Below are 19,702 nucleotides of genomic sequence, written 5' to 3'. Positions count from 1 at the left end.
TGGTTACCAAAGGGGAAAGCGGGGGGAGGGATAAATTATGAGTTTGGGATTAGCAGATTCCAAACTACTATATATAACATAGATGAAAAACAAGGTGCCACTATATAGCACAGGGAATTATATTCAATATCCTGTAATAAACCCTAATGGAAAAGAATATGAAAAAGAATATATATATATATATTCACAAGATTGTAAATCAACTATACTTCAATTTAAAAAAATACTAGTCTCTATTGTCTGGTCCTGTTTCACCACTAATCATTTTGTGGGGATGAGGAGTGGTTTGTTTGTTCACTTGTTTGTTTTTCTGTTCCCTTGGAAAAAAGTAGAAGAGAGTCTTTGGCTCCCTCCTCACCAAGATGAGCTATAACATCTCGGTGCAGAGTTCGATCCAGGGAAGACGTTGTTGCCTGACTGACAAATTAACCAAAACCACCAGGAAAGCAGATGAGCACATGCTGAATTTCTTTTGTTTTTCTTTTTCATTGAGTCATAATATTGTATTATACAAATGCACACTAAAAGAAAATTCATTTTCAGGAGACATATTGAAACAATTTATACCACAAAATTTTAGACTTAAAGATCTTAAACAGCCAATTCTGTGGCTGTCTGAGTGAGGTTCAAGTACATTTGATGAATTTCAAAAACAGAACATGGTACCTTGTGTTGACGTTATGCTAATCCACAATACTCAGTAAATGTCCATTGGAAGAGAGGACAGAAACTGAATTCCCTGTTTTCATGACAATTAAATATTAGCTGCTAGGGGCCCGAATTTCCAGGACACAGCAGCCCATCCCACTCCCTTTCTATGGTGCTGAAGTCTTGATGTGGAATAAGACAAGTCAGCCAGAACTGGGTTATAAACATGCTTTATTACCAGTAGATAGTAGACACTGATAATGATAAACTGCAAACAGGTAAAGGGGAAACAAAAATCAAGGGTGTGCCCCACAATGAATTTCAGAGTCAGAACTGGAACAGGAGGCAATCATCAGGAAAGAGGGCTCCCGGTGGAAGAGTACAAGGTAAGCGTCCCTTCCCACATTGTTGTCCACAGGACAGATTCAGGGCAGAGGACCCCAGGAATTCCAACTACGCTGAATGACCAACACAACGACATGATCAAACCCCACCTCCAACCAGGTATCCCAACAATCAAGTTCTAGTTAAATCATACTCCCATGTCTTCTCTCAGTCATGGTGAAATAATGGGATTATTGTGAGGAACAGAAAGCAACAGATGGGTCACAGCCCTTAGAGAGGCTGGTGGGACCTGTATGGTTAGCCTACACTGGGGGCACTATTTTCCTGCATCGTCTTCATGATCCAGTCAATGTAGTTCTTGACGCGAGTGTAGATCCCATAGGTACCACACTGGGGGCCCCAGGACACCAAGCCAGCGACATAGAATTTGGGGTTCTCTTCATTAGGGACCTGTAGAGCAAAGGCCCCACCGCTGTCCCCTTCGCAGCTATCAACACCCTTCTCACCTCCAGCACAGATCATGTTCTTAGTGAAAACAAAGGAATTTATATCTATTCCGGGATTTAGCCCCTTCACCTCCCGGCACTTTGCTAAGGGAGCAACGGGTAACTTTGCTCCTCTGAGCTTAATAACATGATCTTTGGTATTTGTTCGGCCCCAGCCTGAGATCAGCCCCAGATCTCCCACTGAGGGGTTGTATTCTGAGGAGGTGCCTGGCAGGCAGATAGGGGAGACAGTGGGTCCCATTTTCACTGGGTCTTGCAGCCGCACCAGCGCAATGTCATTGTCAAAATTCTTCCGTATTTCCGAGGCATCCAGGACCTTCCAACCGGGATGAATAAACACTTTCTCAGCAGTGAGCATCTGGGCATTTGCCAGTTGCGAGGTGACCACTGAGGTGGATCCAACGTACATCACTGGGTCACGGTTTCCCTCCACGGTGTGGGCAGCTGTCAGCACCCAGTGCTCGTCAATGAGAGCCCCGCCGGCCCGGGGGTTCGAGAAGAAGACTTGCCAGGGGAAACTTTCAATCTTTGCAATGGAGCCTCCAAATATCCTCTGTTTTTCTGTAAAGGGCTCACCAGGGACGCCACAGACTAGGGAGGAAAAAGAACAAGGTGGGAAGGGAGCAGGGTAGATTGCTGGCCCCCTGCAAATCCTACAGGCACTCAAACACCTGCTGGACCTCAGCGTTCTCAGCACAACATAGCCAAACATTTGGTCAACCATCTCAGTGCCTGACTCATCCTGAACTTACCTAAGGACCAAACATTCCACTTTGCCAGTGCCAAAAGCAGGCTTGTGGGAAAGACTGGTTTAAACGGAGGCTGTGTGCCAATTATTGAACCCAAACGAGCCTCACACTATGCACGGCTTAACTCACAGTGTGGGGAGGACACTTCACCCCAGGCTCGGCACATGGGGTCGGGGGCCCAGCTGGGAGCCAGAGCTGGGCAACCCTGTCCTCATACAGGTGGTAGGGGAGGCGAGCATTCCACCTTCCTCTGATGCCCAGATCAAACACTTATCACCTTCTTTTCTCAAGTCCTAATTGCAGCTGAGTCCCTCCTAGTAACCTGTGGAGGGTTCTCTTTTTCCATCTTTCATCTCATCCCCCATTGACTGGATCCAGGTTTGATTGCTTTGCCATTGCCGAATATAACTAAAACGGAATTTTATTTCAGATAAAGTGGGCTTTCCTAAATCCCTCACTAGTCAGCCTGAATGCACTCTGAGTTGAGCATAACAGACAGACCTGGGTTCAAAGCCTACCCATGCCCCTTCCTAACTCTGTGAACTTGCACTGAATTCCCTCAACTGTAAAACGGGACCGATAACACCTACCCCAGAGCGTTGTTGCAAAGACTTAACTGAATGAGATAATAAATGCAATTGTTTGATTGCATTTGATTATTTGATTGAGAGCTAGCTCGGTACCTAGCTCTCAATCACACTGTTGTTACTAAGAGGATGATTATTATTATTCTGGCTTTGCCTGGGAGCCTTCTTCTACTCAACTCTGATCTCCATGCAACCCCTTATTTCTTTTATTCCTCTATATCTTGTTACCAGATAGACTTTTAATATAATAACTAGGCTCTTTGAGTAGTCTTGTTTCTGAGTGTTGATTCCTCACTCTCTTATTTCAGGCCCTGTTCTTAGCAATCCTAGATGCCCTTACTACATCTACATTACCAAACCTAACTGGCCCAGACTCTGACACCAATTGTCACAGGCTGACTTTTCTCTTTCCCGTCCATCGGCCTGACAGTGTGGTTGATGAATTCCCCAAGGCCCTGGCAGGTCCACGGCCCAGCTTTGTCTCCACCTGACTGAGCTAGACTCTGGCAGCCCAGACTGTCAAGTCCCTTCCCAAGAAGATTACAGCTACTTTTAGAAGGTGAGACCCATGCAACCGCACCTGTGGCCGTGCTCTCTACCCAAACCTGGGCCCTGATTACCTGGAACACATTTTGGCAGCTCTGCGCCCAGCAGCTCATTCACCCAGCTCCCATTGCCAACGCAGCGATACTCCTCTGGAACAGCACAAGGGACAGGGGACACACTCACCATCACATCTTCTGGAGTCCGTCCCCCCTCCCCCGCCTTTTCGTTCAGAGCCTTAGCACCTCTGGGATTTGAGGAGGCGATCAGATCAAACCAACTAGAAAAGAATCTTGAGAACATCCTCCAAACAATCCCTCTGGCCCCTATCCTGCCAAGGGAGGGGAAGGAACAGTCTCCAAAGCAGAAGGAAGAGGGTTATGGTAGAGGCTGGGAAAGTGCGTCAAGTGGGAAAATAAATTAAATTAAAAGCAATGAAGTGGGACATATTGTGAGCCATCCAGACCTTCATCCAGCGCCACCAAGGCCTCTCCATCGAGAAAGTCAGGCGTCATAGAATAGTGACTTGAAGCTGGAATCATTACTCCTATTCTACATTAAATAGTTGGTCAGGGGACTTCCCTGGTGGCTCAGTGGTTAGGACTTTGTGCTTCCACCGCAGGGAGCACCCAACCCTGGAAGACTGTGTGATTCACCCTCCAACACTCTCACTCTTTCCTTCTCTTTTCTTTAGTCAAAGAAACCTACCGCTTCTTTCATTTTCCATGTAGTAATATGGCTTCTCACAAGTGTAGCGCGTGACAGAACCAAATAGAGTATTTTCCGGCTCTTCGACTCTACCATGCTGAATGGGTTCAGGAGCGCCACAGTCCACGGCTACAAGAGGAAGGCAGGAGAGGGATGGTCAGCATGGCCACTTCCTCCCAGGAGGAGTCACTGGGCCAGTCCATCCTCCCAGCCGTGTTTCTCACTCCTTCCCCACTCCCCACATCCATAAGCACACCTGGGATGAATCCCCCCATGTCAGCCTCTCTGTGGCCATGGTCTCCAACTGGCATCCCTCAACACCCTAGCCCACTGAGTCCTGCCAGGTCTGATAACCCCTTGAAAGCTACAAGGATGAACCTGGTTCTCAGTGGTTGGTGAGGCCTCTGAAGGAATGGACCCATATAATGCTATTAACTCTACCAATCTCATAGCCTCTTTCTTTGGAAGAAACCTGCTAGTCTGGCTGGCCTGGGATCAGATCAGGGCTGGGACTCCATGACTGACTTCCCTTCAAAAACCCAATCTACTCTCTCACAAGCCTAAGAGGAAACCATGCATTTGTATCTTAATGCACTAATCTTTCCATTCCCTTTGGGAGGAAAAAGAAAAAAAAGAGTCCCATTTTAAAGAGGTACATACGTTGACACCGCAGTTTGGAATTACTCCACTTTCCATTGCTTTGGCAAGTAGAATAGAAAGATGTCGAGCCAACGCTTCCCTGGACAATAATAAACATCTCCATTAATTTATAAGGAGAGATTTAGGGAATCAAAATCCAGAAATGGAATCGATCTCTGGCCCTGGATCAATGAGGAGTCCTCACCACAAGAAGCTTGGGGACATCGTAGCAGAATGACCCAAAGTACCCAGGAGTTGGGGCTAAAAGACAACTTTGTCCCAGCCTATCAGTCCCCCTGCCCCAGGAAGACCAAAGCCAAAAAGGGAATGTCAAGCTGTCCAAGGATCTTCATGATTGACAAGGAAAGACTAAAGATCCTGAGCGGTTCTCTTTATGGAGAAGGTGTTAGACCTTGCTGGAACAAGAACGCTCGGTAAACGATTAGACAATTCCAGTACACTCATCCTGACCTAGGGACTAAAGAGAAGACTCTAACAGTGTTTTACCTGTACAACTTCAAACCCATCCACACAGGTTATCTTCACCACATCTTTGAACACATATTTTGCTCTATCAGGCTCCCAAAAAGAATTGGCAGTGACTTCTTTAGGACAAGGGATTGCTTGGAAAGGATAGGAAAAAACTTTTTACCAAATAGTTGGAGAATCTCTATGATACTTACATCATTCTCACACTTTCTACAGTTGTTCAGTCATCCTCAATCCTGACGCCCAGCATCCCAATACAGAGGTGTCTAAAATAATATGACAGGGAATGCCCTGGCGGTCCAGTGGTTAAAACTTGGCACTTTCACTGCCGAGGGCACCTGTTCTATCCCTGGTTGGGGAACTAAGATCCCACAAGCCACATGGTGTGGCGAAAAAAATTATTAATTAATTAATATGGCATTACAAATGAACCACCCCTAAGCTGTCTGCATTCACAAGTCCAGTTGAAAGATTCCTAGAAGTTGAAGCATTTCTAGCAACTACTGACAGGTTTAGATCCTGCTGAGGAAGTGGAGTATTCTCAGGATACCTATCCATACAACAATCTACCTGTTTTGATTTTACATTGTGCAAGGACTTTGGTACCACCAACCAAAGAGCAACTTCTAAGTTACTCACGATCTCCATGGTAACGAAATTTCCACCCCTTTTTTTGCTCTGTTTCATCAGTTTGGAAGATGATATTGAGAGCATTACTCTTGGTTTCAATAGTTCGTGGCCCAGGGAATCCATTACCACAGTAAGGACCAAATTGCTGGTTTCCTGCAACAAACTGAAGAGAAACAAAATGATGAAATCAGAAGAGAGAAAAAACTGAAAGAAAAAGGCAAAATGGAAGGGATAAAAGTAAAATAAAATAAGGAGGGGAAAAAAAGAAAAGAAGGGGCAGAAAGCTATATAACTTCTCTTCAAGGAGAAATCTCTCTGTGTGAGTTGGGAGAAAAATTCATCATCCATCACGCACAAGTAAACTGTCAGCGCAGTGGCCCGCAGAATCAGCTGGTTCCACATCAAAATCTTCTCTCTGCATAGTCACCACCACTTGGAACCCCTCCTCCAACAGGATCTGATAGTCACACCTTGAGTTCTCTGGGTATAAACTGGGATAATTGGGACTTGTGAGCTCCCCAATCAGTGTGGTAAATACATTCCCACTGCAGTTGACTAAGGGAGAAAAAGAGAAAAGGAGAATCAAATATAGGGTCAAGCAAAGGAGTCCCTGCCTTTTTCTATGATACTTCTCATGAATTGACAGTTCACATTGATTGACTGTCACATTGATTGATTGAAGCCCACATGCCACAATTTCATACCCAATACATATCAGCAGAGATACCTAATACCTATTGGGTTTCTATCACATTGCTAATGATAGAGCCTTTCATGGTTATGGAGAGCCCCAGGTTGACTCTTCACAGGCACCTATCTCTCTTCTCCAATTAATTAACTTGACCCTGTAGGTTTGTCTTCCTCCACTCTTGTAGCTCCCCTTCAGTTTATGGGTAACTAAAACTAGATGTCAGACTTCCCTGGTGGCGCAGTGGTTAAGAATCCACCTGCCAATGCAGGGGACACGGGTTCGGGCCGTGGTCCAGGAAGATCCCACATGCCACAGAGCAACTAAGCCTGTGCGCCACAACTACTGAGCCTGTGTGCCTAGAACCCGTGCTCCGCAACAGGAGAAGCCACCGCAATGAGAAGCCCACGCAGTGCAACGAAGAAGAGTAGCCCTTGCTCACCACAACTAGAGAAAGCCTGCGTGGAGCAGCAAAGACCCAATGCAGCTAAAAATAAATAAGTAAATAAATTTATTTTAAAAAGGAAAGAAAGAAAGAAATCAGCTTGTAAACTATTAAAAAATAAAAAATAAAAATAGATGCCAAGACAAGGCTGAGGCTAATCAAAATCAAAGGGTATACAGTGTGTGTGTGTGTGAATAAAAAAAAATAAAAAAATAAAAATAAAATAAAAAAAATAAAAAAAATCAAAGGGTAGACAAGCCCCCTACTGAAGCCTCAAGCCATTCCAAATTCCAGGGAACACACACCCTTCTTGATGCCAAGCTCACCTCCGCAATTCTTCATATCATCATGGAGGAAGTATTCTGGGGGGCAGGAGCAGAAGTAACCACCAATGAAGTTGTTGCAGAAGTGGCTGCAAGGGGCATCTGCAAAGTCTGTGCACTCATTTACATCTACAAAGAGTAGAGAAAGATTGAGGTCAAGGACAGAGACCTAGAAGGAAGAATGAGGTTAAGCCCCACACTGCAAGGGTAAGAAAAGTAGGAAGGGTCTGTTGCTTAAAGACATTCAATGAATCATATTTCAGGAAGGTATTATTCTATATTACTCTTGTGAACTATGATTCCAGAGTTGCGCTCTACCATTGCACAGCTATAGTGGAGCTCTCAATGCCAGAGACTCTTGACCTTTCTCACAAACACAGCATTTCAGCTCCAGAGACAACACTCTGCAAGTTTAACTTGATAATGTCTTCTGCAGGGAGGAACAATTAGTACATGTATTACTTTATATGATGTTGGCACTTCTGTCAAATCTAAACAATACTTTGGCTTTATGAGATGTCCTGACTTCATTTTACCCTGGAGATAGCTGGAGACGCACACAGAATTTGAAAGTTTGTTTGCCATATGTTAAATGGGTTTGAATACCATGCATTCCTTGTGTGAGTCTTGGCAAGTTATTTAACTTCCTTAGTCCTTACTTTCCCTATCTTTAAGTAGAGATAATAACATCTAGTTTAAGAATTGAGGTGAAGATTAAATTAATATAGGTAAAGTTCTTAACACAGTGCCCAGTTCATGGTGGTTCTCAATAAATTACTGCTTATTATCTCTTTTTTATCATTACCATCATCATCACCAGGATACGATTATGCATTTGAATTTCACAAAAGCAATTCATGGAGGGATCCAAGCCAAGTCAACACTTCATAAGAGTTATAAACAGAACCCTCACTCCCTGCATTGCTCAATGTTTGTCCGGCTTCTAATCATGTGGTTGGATCAATGAGGCACACAGAGGGGTGAGCCTTACCTACAGCAACATAGTATGCAGCAAACCCAGTGAAACGCTCTTCGTTGGAGAAGTCTGACTTGAAGATCACCTGGAGTTTATTGTATGGGAGTTGGAACTCTTCCACCACTGGGGAGTTGGGATTCTTGCCGGTCCTCTGTCCACAGAGTTTCCCTTCTTCAAGGCCTCCTGACATTATCTAAGAGAAGAGTCAAAAGAAGCTAGGAAAGGGTAATATTTTGGTATGGAGGTCAGAGAAAAAAGGGACAGAGAGACTGGACCATTTCCCATCTTAGGACTATGTGAGCCCAGCTCACTGTATGCTGGTGGCACCCCCTCCTGCCTCCTCTCAGTCCACCACCCCAGCCCCATCCTTTACGTGCTTATTACAATATACCTGCACTGAGTCATATGCGCAGTTCTCGGACAGCTCTATGTCCAGGTGGGTAAAGTAAAGATGGATCCCGTACCCTTCAGGAACTTCTATATCCCAAGTCTTCTCTACCTCATTGGGGTATGCCTGAGGATAGTTGGGGGACAGGATCTCCCCGTACATAGTAGGCTCAGCATAAACCCATGCCAAAAGGGAAAACAGGACAATGCACCTGAAAAAATAAAAAAGGCATATGGAGAGGTGGGTGACCCAGGTGCCAGCGGACAAGTGCAGGGAGAAGGGATGGGAAAGGCGAAGGGCACCAGCACATGGAGGAGAAACTTGGGTTGGAATGAAGCAAACAGGCCTAGGTCAAAGCAAAACCCAGGCTTCAGATCTGAGCCATTCTCTTGAGAAGATGAAGGGAATGGGGTCCACATACATCTCCATAGACCCGTGATCACTCACCACATCTCTGGCAATTTGTCCATCCCTGGTGAGCAGCTCGTCTCTTGGTCCTGGCTCTCTGTACCTCTAGACTTTGGACCTAAAGCGGTGGCAAACCTGGTTGTATTTGTCTAACAAGCACACAGGCACCTGCTTGGGTGGTAAGGGGTCAATGTCACCTTGGTAAGAATAACACAGAGGTTCAACAGAGTCGTATCATTAATCATCACTGGACGACACCCATCCTCTCACACTCGCCCTGGTTCTAGACTGAAACTACATCTTATCCTTCTCCTCTGGCTTCTCAGGACCTTCTCCCAGTTTTTCTCCAAAATAATGAGTAATTTCTCCCAGTTTTCTGCTTCCTCTGTTCTCCTCCCTCACACTCAACACCCACCCCAGCCCCGACTCGGTCAGTCTTCCTCCTGCCCTAACAGAACAATAAATATCCCCTTTTCTGCTCAGGATTTCAGGAGTCTTTCCCCATCATGACCATCCACCTACGATACGTCTCCCTCTTCCTTTGACAAGGATCCCCCTTATCACCTCGAACCAGCTCTTCTGACTGTATATTATTGCATGTATTTCTCCCAATGACCACTGATGGAGGAATAAGCTTCTTTTCCTAGGGGAAGGCAGTGACCTTGGGAGAAGTGGTCTGAGACAGGGTTGGATGTGGAAGGAGAAAAGGTACAGCTGAATGACAAGAAACATGAAAAGAAGGGAAAGATATTCCCTCAATTTCCCACCTTAATTTTCCAGTTGTTTTTTTTTTTTTTTTTAACCTTTACTAAAAAGACAAGCCATCTCCCCATGGTTCTTAGAAAAGTCTTGCCAAATATGCTTCTAACCCTGAAAACAGTGGTAGGTGGTGGGGTGACATGGGGGTGGATGGGGTCAACCTAAGAGAAATAAGTGGTCTATATTCTCCCTCTGAGTTCTGCTCTTTCCAGCCCTCCATCTTTGCCCAAAACCTTCCTATGTAAAGTTTTCTGCCTTCCTTTTTCCTCCATCAAAGCTCTGCTCTTTGATTTTAAGGTTTTTACCTTCAGAAGCTGATGGGAACAAGTGGGTCAGTCCCGTCTCTCTTGCCAGTGGGCGTGCCGGGCAACCCTGCCGGCTCCCAGGAAGAGCAGCACAGGGCCTGGGTGCAGGAACCTCCACCTCCCTGTCCTGGTTCCGTTCCTGTGATTCTCTGCCCCAGTGTGCATGTCTGAAATTCCCTGATCCAAACAAAGAGGCGGGCTGGGAGACCATGACTTAGGGAAAGGGGAACTCAGCCTTGATCTTGGAGCTCCCTCTGCTTTTGAAACAAGAACTGCATACTGAGGCCTGAGATTCCTCTATCCCAGGCCACAGGGGGAGAAAGGAGGGACTGGGGAATTTCACCAATTGCCTAATGCTTTTTTTTAGCCAAAGGGTGTGTTACAGAGTTTTCGGGGAAGTCAGGTGATTTGTGGGAAAAGGAGGGCATTAATACTGCAGGGAAAAGCCAAACCCAGAAAGTCCAGCCCTCCAACTGCGTATGAATCATGAATTAAGGGAGAGGAGTTATCAGAAATGCAGGTCATCTCTGCCTTTAAAGCAAACGTAATGGTTGGATAACGACTTATACCTAGATCCCAGATGCTGGGGGAAGATGCTCTTTCCTCTTCCTAAAATCCCCTCCACATCTTCACACATCTAAATGATATCTACCCATAAACCTGCAGTTCAGATACAATCCAGAGTCCTTTATCCATAAGACTTGGGTCGAGATATGCTTCAAAATTCAGAATTTTATGATCTTTTAAAAGACAGTGCAGGGAATTCCCTGGCGGTCCAGTGGTTAGGACTCTGCGCTTTCACTGCCCGGGGCCCAGGTTCGATGGATCCCTGGTTGGGGAACTAAGATCCTACAAGCCGCGCAACACGGCCAAAAAATAAAAATAAAAAAAAAATAAGACAGTGCCAATGCGGTATACAGACCCAATGTCCCAATATTAGGTAACATCTCCTCCTGTCCCTCCCCCCGCAAGGGGCTGAGATAACACTCCAACATCAAACATTAATATTTCTGCAGCTAAACAGGTTGATCTTCACAGTGAGTAGAATAACTAAAGTTATTTAGTTATCATTATATATTATATTTATAAATTACTTCACATTAGTTTAAATTAGGTTTTTCTGCCAAATGAGTTTTGGTACCAAAAAAAAAACCACTTTGTTTCCAGAGCCTTTTGGAATTTAGAGCTTCAGGTAAGGGACCAAGGGGTGGTGGGCGTGTACAACTCTTCGACAGAGACTTCCCTGACCTCCCAGCTCTCCTTCTGTCCCTTGTCACTTTCTACCCCTGTCTTAGTGACTGTATTCCAACAAATCTACAGCTTCATCAAGTGAAGATGCTCCCTTATTTTACATACCACTAGACATTTTTAAAGCTGCCAATTAAACTATGATATATGATTGATTATAAGATGCACCCGATTTCAGAAGTGTTGAAATGTGGGCAACTATTCTAAACAAACAATACTGGCTGTGTGGAGCCTGGCCTTCTTCAGAACAATTTATCACATTTAACTTCTATTCCAAAGTTATTGACATGAGAGCAAGTTTTTAAGCACAAATATCAGCACTTGATGGCACTGTTTGGGCTATTAACAACAATTGCACAGGGACTTCCCTGGTGGTGCAGTGGTTAAGAATCTACCTGCCAATGCAGGGGAAAAAGTGTTCGAGCCCTGGTCCGGGAAGATCCCACATGCCGCGGAGCAACTAAGCCCGTGCTCCACAACTACTGAGCCCGCGTGCCAAAACTACTGAAACCCGTGTGCCTAGAGCCCGTGCTCTGCAACAAGAGAAGGCAGCACAATGAGAAGCCCACACACCGCAAAAGAGTAGCCCCCGCTCACCGCAACTAGAGAAAGGCTGTGCACAACGAAGATCCAACGCAACCAAAAATTTTTTTTAAAAAGTAAACATGCAAATAAATAAATAAATAAATAAAATGAGACTTTGTTGATACTTTTGTTGTACTACTTCAAATTTGCATAAAGCGGTGCCATACTCTATCTAGTGTCTTGATGAGGTGATAAAAGAGAAATAGACATGTGACGTGTGTAATCACTAAGTTTAAAAGTCCTATTTTTTAAGGAAGCCTATTTGCTCTAAAATACCGGGGGCAGAGGTGGGAGTGAGGGGGGATTACAGATGAAACAAAACTGGCCATAATTTGTAATTATTGAAGTGTTGGGTAATGGGAGTTTATTATATTATTTTCTTTAGTGTACATTTGAAATTTTCTGGGATGAAAAGTTAAAAATAAATAAAGAAGGCTTGTTTTTTTAACATAAAAATAAAAATGTGAGGACTTCCCTGATGGCACAGTGGTTAAGAATCCACCTGCCAGGGGGCTTCCCTGGTGGCGCAGTGGTTAAGAATCTGCCTGCCAATGCAGGGGACACGGGTTCGAGCCCTGGTCCGGGAAGATCCCACGTGCCGCAGGGCAACTAAGCCTGTGCACCACAACTACTGAGCCTGCACTCGAGAGCCTGCAAGCCACAACTACTGAAGGCCGCGAGCCACAACTACTGAAGCCCGTGCGCCTAGAGCCCATGCTCCGCAACAAGAGAAGCCACTGCAGTGAGAAGTCCGTGCACAGCAACAAAGAGTAGCCCACGCTCACCGCAACTAGAGAAAGCCCGCGCACAGCAACGGAGACCCAATGCAGCCAAAAATAAATACATAAAATAAATAAATTTATAAAAAAAAAAAAAAAAAAAAAAAGAATCCACCTGCCAATGCAGGGGACACTGGTTCGAGCCCTGGTCCAGGAAGATCCCACATGCCACGGAGCAACTAAGCCCGTGCGTCACAGCTACTGAGCCTGCGCTCTGGAGACCACGTGCCACAACTACTGAGCCCGTGTGCCACAACTACTGAGACCCATGAGCCTAGAGCCCGTGCTCCGCAACAAGAGAAGCCACTGCAATGAGAAGCCTGCGCACTGCAACGAAGAGCAGCCCCCACTTGCCGCAACCAGAGAAAGCCCACGCACAGCAACGAAGACCCAACGCAGACAAAAATAAAAATAAATTAAATAAATTAATTTATTTTAAAAAATTAATACAACATTGTAAATCAACTATACTTCAATAAAATAAATTTTTAAAAATGAACGATGCTCAGTGAGTACCTGAGAAATGAATGACTACGTGAGTGCACCAATGAGCTCAGACCATTTACTAGCTGCTTGTAACTGTGTGACTTTTGAAAAGTTATTTAACCTCTCTGAGCTTCATCACGTGTAAAATGGGAACAGTATCACCTACCTCAGACAAAGCTGTCATCGTCAGGGCCTGTTGTAGCCATGAGTAAATGAGGTCACGTATGCTAGACATTCAGCATACATCCAGCACTCAGCAAGCCCTTAAATAAACAACAATAACTTCATCTCCAAACACCAACAGCAGAGTACCAGCATCATCTTCCACAAAAGCTTCAGAACATGCTTCAGTATACAGGGAGAAGGAAAACGAGCATCTTACCAAATTATCCAGGGTCCCTTTTCCTTTTCCCTTTCCTTCTGAACTCAACACTTGCCAGAAAAGTTGATGACTCTCTCCTACCCACACATGTGTTTAGTCTTCTCTTTTTCAATTTTGCCATGCAACTGAAACATTTTTTTTCTCTCTCTAACTCTCAAGGAGACAACAAATCACACATGTGATGTCAACTCTGGGCCCCGCCCCCTTCCCCAGTTCAACAAGGACTCAAGCCAAGACCGCTTACAGTGACAGCCTTGGAAGGGCAGGGGCCATGTGGCATAATCTTCCCGGTACCATGAGGATTCATAAAAACGCTGGTGCTTATTGTCACCCTCAGGGTTGTCTGCACCCCAGCCTGTGTGATAATGCTGATACACAAACAAGAAATTAGACCTGTACATGTTACTATTAAATATAATTAACACATATGTACATAAATATGAACAGGACATTTTAGAAAATAATCCCTAGTGTAACTGAAAGTCATAACTATTCTATTCACAGCATTAGGGTCTCTGAAGGGGCTGGATAACATAGCATCCCTCTTCCCATTCCAAGTTCTAGAGAAACTGAGAAATAAAACAAAAGCAGCAAATGGAGGTCAAAATTCTCTCTTTAAGACCAATAAAGGGGACTTCCCTGGTGGTCCAGTGGTTAAGAATCTGGCTTGCAATGCAGGGAACACGGGTTCGACCCCTGGTCGCGGAACTAAGATCCCACATGCCACGGAGAAACTAAGCCCACCTGCGGCAACTAAGACCCAACGCAGCCAAAAATAAATAACTAGAATAAATAAATTTAATTTCAATAACAAATTAGGGTGACTTCGGGGCACAGGCAATGCCAGCAAGCTTACCTACAATAAGTATATCACCTTGAAACCAACCTAGTAACTTTTTGAGAATTTTCCACTCTCAGACCTTTGAACAAGCCACTCGAATTCAAGGTCAGACTTTCCAATTTCCTCCCTGGCCCTGAATGAAGAATGGAATTTGCCAGTTTAGCACTCCCTACCTCAACCAGGCGCTCACAACTTAAAGCTGGAATCTCCGTAGTGCCCTGCAGCACTTGCAGAACTCAGCTTCCCTGCCGGAGGTGTTTCTAGAAGGAAATATCAGGATTAAGGAGGAGAATCCCACCCTGTTGTCAAAGATTCTAAATAGAAGCCACACTTGCCAAAATACCAATTCATGTATTGTTCAGTAAAACTAAAAAGTGATAGTTCATTGATGTACTTCTTTGATGTAGAAAAATCATTTAAAAAAAAAATGTAGCTATATCCAAACACAAATAAGAAGACCCAGTGCCCTCAAGGAATTTTCTAGTAATAGAAAGACAAGAAAATTGTGTGAAATTCCTATGGTAATAGTTGTAGTGGTTTTTATTTTTTTTAATTTTTATTTTATATTGGAGTATAGTTGATTAACAATGTTGTGTTAGTTTCAGGTGTACAGCAAAGTGATTCAGTTATATATATACATGTATCCAAATTCTTCTCCCATTTAGGTTGTTACAGAATATTGAGCAAAGTTCCCTGTGCTATACAGTAGGTCCTTGTGGGTTATCTATTTTAAATACAGCAGTGTGTACATGTCAATCCCAAACTCCCAATCTATTCCTCCTCCCCACCCTTCCCCCCTGGACACCATAAATTGTTCTCTAAGTCTGCTAGTCTGTTTCTGTTTTGTAGGTAAGTTCATTTGTAACAGTTTTTTTTTTAGATTCCACATATAAGTGATATCATATGATATTTGTCTTTCTCTGTCTGACTTACTTCACTTAGTATGATAATCTCCAGATCCATCCATGTTGCTGCAAATGGCATTATTTCATTCGTTTTAATGGCTGAGTAATATTCCATTGTATATATGTACCACATCTTTATCCATTCGTCTGTTGATGGACATTTAGGTTGCTTCCATGTCTTGGCTATTGTAAACAGCGCTGCAATGAACATTGGGGTGCATGTATCTTTTCAAACCATGTTTTTCTCCAGATATATGCCCAGGAGTGGGATTCCTGGATCATATGGTAGCTCTATTTTTAGTTTTTTAGGGAACCTCTATACTGTTCTCCATAGTGACTGTACCAATTTACATTCCCACCAATAGCGTAGGAGGGTTCCCTTTCCTCTACATCCTCTCCAGCATTTATTGTTTGTAGTTTTTTTTTTTTTTTTTTTTTGCCGCACCACGTGGCATGTGGGATCTTAGTTCCCTGGCCAGTGATCGAACCGGTGCCCCCTTCAGTGGAAATGCCGAGCCTTAACCACTGGACTGCCAGGGAATTCCCTGTTTGTAGATTTTTTGATGATGGCCATTCTGACTGGTGTGAGGTGATATCTCATTGTAGTTTTTTTTTTTTTTTTTTTTTTTTTTAAATTAATTTATTTATTTTCGGCTGCGTTGGGTCTTCGCTTCTGTGCGAGGGCTTTCTCTAGTCGTGGCAAGCGGGGGCCACTCTTCATCGCGGTGCGCGGGCCTCTCACTATCGCGGCCTCTCTTGTTGCGGAGCACAGGCTCCAGACGCGCAGGCTCAGTAGTTGTGGTGCACGGGCCCAGTCGCTCCGCGGCACGTGGGATCCTCCCAGACCAGGGCTCGAACCCGTGCCCCCTGCATTGGCAGGCAGATTCCCAACCACTGCGCCACCAGGGAAGCCCTCTCATTGTAGTTTTGATTTGCATTTCTCTAATAGTGATGTTGAGCATCTTTTCATGTGCCTCTTGGCCATCTGTATGTCTTCTTTGGAGAAATGTCTGCTGAGGTCTTCTGCCAATTTTTTGATTGGGTCGTTTGTGTTTTTTTTTATAGTGAGCCGCATGAGCTGTTTGTAAATTTTGGAGACTAATCCCTTGTCAGTGGCATCATTTGCAAATATTTTCTCCCATTTTGTGTGCTGTCTTTTCATTTTGTCTATGGTTTCCTTTGCTCTGCAAAAGTTTTTGAGTTTAATTAGGTCCCATTTGTTTATTTTTGTTTTTATTTCCATTGCTCTAGGAGACGGATCGAAAAAGATATTGCTGAGATTTATGTCAAAGAGTGTTCTGCCTATGTTTTCCTCTAAGAGTTTTATAGTATCCAGTCTAACATTTAGGTCTTTAATCCATTTTAAGTTTATTTTTGTGTATGGTGTTAAAGAATGTTCTAAATTCATTATTTTTCCATGTTGCTGTCCAGTTTTCCCAGCACCCTTTATTGAAGAGACCGTCTTTCCTTCATTGTATAGTCTTGCCTCCTTTCTTGTATATTAACTGATCATAGGTGTGTGTGTTTATTTCTGGGTTTTCTATCCTGTTCCACTGATCTATATTTCTGTTTTTGTGCCAGTACCATACTGTTTTCATGACTGTAGCTTTGTAGTATAGTCTGAAGTCAGGAAACCTGATTCTTCCCACTCTGTTTTTCTTTCTCAAGATTGTTTTGGCTTGTAGTGGTTTTTAAACATGCTCCAAAATTCTTTGACATTCCTATGTCCCCTCCCTCTTGAATGGGGCTATGAGCGTGTGACTGCTCCTACAGTAGAAAGTACAGTGGAAGTGACTGCATGACTTTCAAAGGTTAGAAAAGGCCATCTTGCACCTACCCGGTCTTTGTGCTCATGGAATGCTCACTCCCAGATGCCATGCTGTGGGGAAGCCCAAGCCACTTGGATGTGCTCTGGCTGAGCCCACTGAGTTTACAGCTGTCAATCAGCATCAATCTCAATGACTCCAACCCCATCTGACTGGAACCACAGGAAACCCTTATGTGAGAACCGCCTAGCTGAGCCCAGTGAATGCCCAGAACCATGAGACATAATAAAGAAATATTAATAAGGGAATTCCCTGGCGGTCCAGTGGTTAGGACTCTGTGCTTCCACTGCAGGGGGCACGGGTTGGATCCCTGGTCAGGGAACTAAGATCCCACATGTCGTGCAGCATGGCCAGAAAATAATAATAATAATAATAATAAAGTATTACATCATTAAGTTTTGGGGTGATTTCATTATTCAACAATAGGTAACTGGAACAGCAGTAGAAATGGGATGTTACAGGAGTACATAAAAAGTATTCCTACCCCAGATTTGGTTGGGGAAGAATTCAGGAATATTTCCTGGAGAAAATAACTCCTGAGTTCCTTCATCCTCTCTGAGTCAGGCCCACCCATCCTCAGAGAATGGCCACTTTCATGCTTTCCACAGGAAGCTGAGCATCCTTTCCCACTAACCAACCCAGGATGCAGCCTGTCTCTCCAGTGAAACACTCAGGCGTGGGACTCTGGTCCTGATCTCAAACACACACTTCAACCCATCTCACACACTCTGCAATTCTTTCTCTAGGAAGAGCTTAGGTCTTTTTCGAAATTCGAAGTCTGAGTTAGAATACTTAAAGATCACCTTCTAGGGCTTCCCTGGTGGCGCAGTGGTTGAGAGTCTGCCTGCTAATGCAGGGGACACGGGTTCGAGCCCTGGTCTGGGAGGATCCCACATGCCGCGGAGCAACTAGGCCCGTGAGCCACAACTGCTGAGCCTGCGCGTCTGGAGCCTGTGCTCCGCAGCAGGAGAGGCCGCGATGGTGAGAGGCCCGCGCACCGCGATGAAGGGTGGCTCCCGCTTGCCGCAGCTGGGGAGGGCCCTCGCACAGAAACGAAGACCCAAAACACAGCCAAAAATTAATTAATTAATTAATTAAAAATAAATAAATAAATAAATAAAATGAATTTCTTTAAAAGAAAAGATAAATGTTGACACCTCTTTAAAAAAAAAAAAAAAAAGATCACCTTCTAGGAAGCCCACTTCCTGTTCCCATTCCTCAAAAGCTCTATAAGCTGCATTCATGTTTTCCTTCCCTTTGAAAACCCTGCCAAGCACCCTACACCAGCCCAGGGCGTCTCTTCAACTTCAGCTTCCTCATACTAACTAGTATTGTCAGAATCTGCAGTGATCTCTGAACCTTCATTTCCATTCCCAAACACCCATGTTGCAGGTATATACAGTAGCAAGACACATAAAAATTTTAGATAAGTCCCTGTATTAATTAGGTAGGCTAATGCAATAACAAATAAACTTTAAAAAATATTTGGCTCGGGCTTCCCTGGTGGTGCAGGGGTTGAGAATCTGCCTGCCAATGCAGGGGAAACGGGTTCGAGCCCTGGTCTGGGAAGATCCCACATGCCGCGGAGCAACTAGGCCCGTGAGCCACAATTGCTGAGCTTGCGCGTCTGGAGCCTGTGCTCCGCAACAAGAGAGGCCGCGATGGTGAGAGGCCCGCGCACCGCGATGAAGAGTGGCCCCCACTTGCCGCAACTAGAGAAAGCCCTCGCACAGAAACGAAGATCCAACACAGCCATAAATAAATAAATAAATAAATAAATAAATAAATAAACAAACATACCAAAAAAAAAAAAAAGAAGGAATGCTATCTTTAAAAAAAAAAAATTTGGCTCAAACGAAATGGAAGTTTATTATTTACCCACATAAAAAGTCCAAAATGTTTCCAGGTCAGCAGGACAGCAAAGGCCCTCCGTCCTCAGCACATTCCTTCCAGGGCCACCTTGAGAAAAGAACATGGCGGATCAGAGAGTGGAAGATTTCTATGGACCAGGCCTAGGTGTGGTACACACAACTTCTATTCATATTCCATCGGCTAGAACTCAACCACGAGGTCACATCTAACTGTGAGTGTGTGCCCAGAGAGATGAGGATTTGGTGAGCAGCTAGTAGTCTCTGACACAACCCCCGAATGTATCCCATATTTCCCCAAGCTGTGGATACAAATAAGGTCCCATTAATACTTCTCAAGCTCTTCCCCTTGTGGGGGAGGAAAAATTTTCCTCTACCCTTTTATGTTCTTCTGGCTGGTCTAAGAATTAAACTGACATGAGGGGACTTCCCCAGTGGTTAAGAATCTGCCCTCCAATGCAGGGGACACAGGTTCGATCCCTGGTCGGGGAACTAAGATCCCACATGCCTCAGGGCAACTAAGCCCACGTGGTGCAACTACTGAGCCCGCGTGCTCTAGAGCCTGTGCGCCACAACTAGAGAGAAGCCCGAGCACCACAACTAGAGAAGCCCATGCGCTGAAAGGAAGAGCCCACATGCCGCAACG

General features: G+C 44.5%; 1 protein-coding gene across 4 annotated transcripts; it reads right to left on the bottom strand.

The window, feature by feature from the left end:
* Positions 1 to 862: 862 nt before the first annotated feature.
* C1S (complement C1s) lies at positions 863 to 10,362 on the bottom strand. 4 transcript variants are annotated; one of them, XM_036866850.1, is made up of 12 exons: positions 10,137 to 10,362; positions 9,112 to 9,190; positions 8,668 to 8,875; positions 8,292 to 8,469; positions 7,304 to 7,429; positions 6,200 to 6,399; positions 5,854 to 6,007; positions 5,233 to 5,348; positions 4,747 to 4,825; positions 4,087 to 4,215; positions 3,456 to 3,530; positions 863 to 2,090 (listed from the first exon to the last, which is right to left on the bottom strand). In XM_036866850.1, exons 1-12 carry the CDS (start codon positions 10,345 to 10,347, stop codon positions 1,291 to 1,293), a joined length of 2,355 nt encoding a protein of 784 aa, XP_036722745.1. In that variant the 5' UTR covers positions 10,348 to 10,362; the 3' UTR covers positions 863 to 1,290. The 4 variants fall into 4 exon arrangements, with proteins under 4 accessions (XP_036722745.1, XP_036722746.1, XP_036722748.1 ...); XM_036866851.1 differs by having other exon boundaries at positions 9,112 to 9,243; positions 10,137 to 10,301; XM_036866853.1 differs by having other exon boundaries at positions 9,112 to 9,269; positions 10,137 to 10,281.
* Positions 10,363 to 19,702: the final 9,340 nt, after the last annotated feature.

The sequence above is a fragment of the Balaenoptera musculus genome, chromosome 10, assembly GCF_009873245.2.
Source record: "Balaenoptera musculus isolate JJ_BM4_2016_0621 chromosome 10, mBalMus1.pri.v3, whole genome shotgun sequence".
In the NCBI taxonomy this organism is placed as follows: Eukaryota; Metazoa; Chordata; class Mammalia; order Artiodactyla; family Balaenopteridae; genus Balaenoptera; species Balaenoptera musculus.
This window is presented reverse-complemented; position numbering and strand designations above follow the sequence as displayed.

Excerpts from the sequence above, each read along its gene's own strand:
- C1S (XM_036866850.1), bottom strand. The coding sequence starts at position 10,347 with ATGGTCTCCCAGCCCGCCTCTTTGTTTGGATCAGGGAATTTCAGACAT. Across the intron at positions 9,191-10,136 it reads GTTCCCATCAGCTTCTGAAG|GTCCAAAGTCTAGAGGTACA; the intron begins GTAAAAACCTTA and ends CCACCGCTTTAG. Across the intron at positions 8,876-9,111 it reads GACAAATTGCCAGAGATGTG|GTGCATTGTCCTGTTTTCCC; the intron begins GTGAGTGATCAC and ends TTATTTTTTCAG.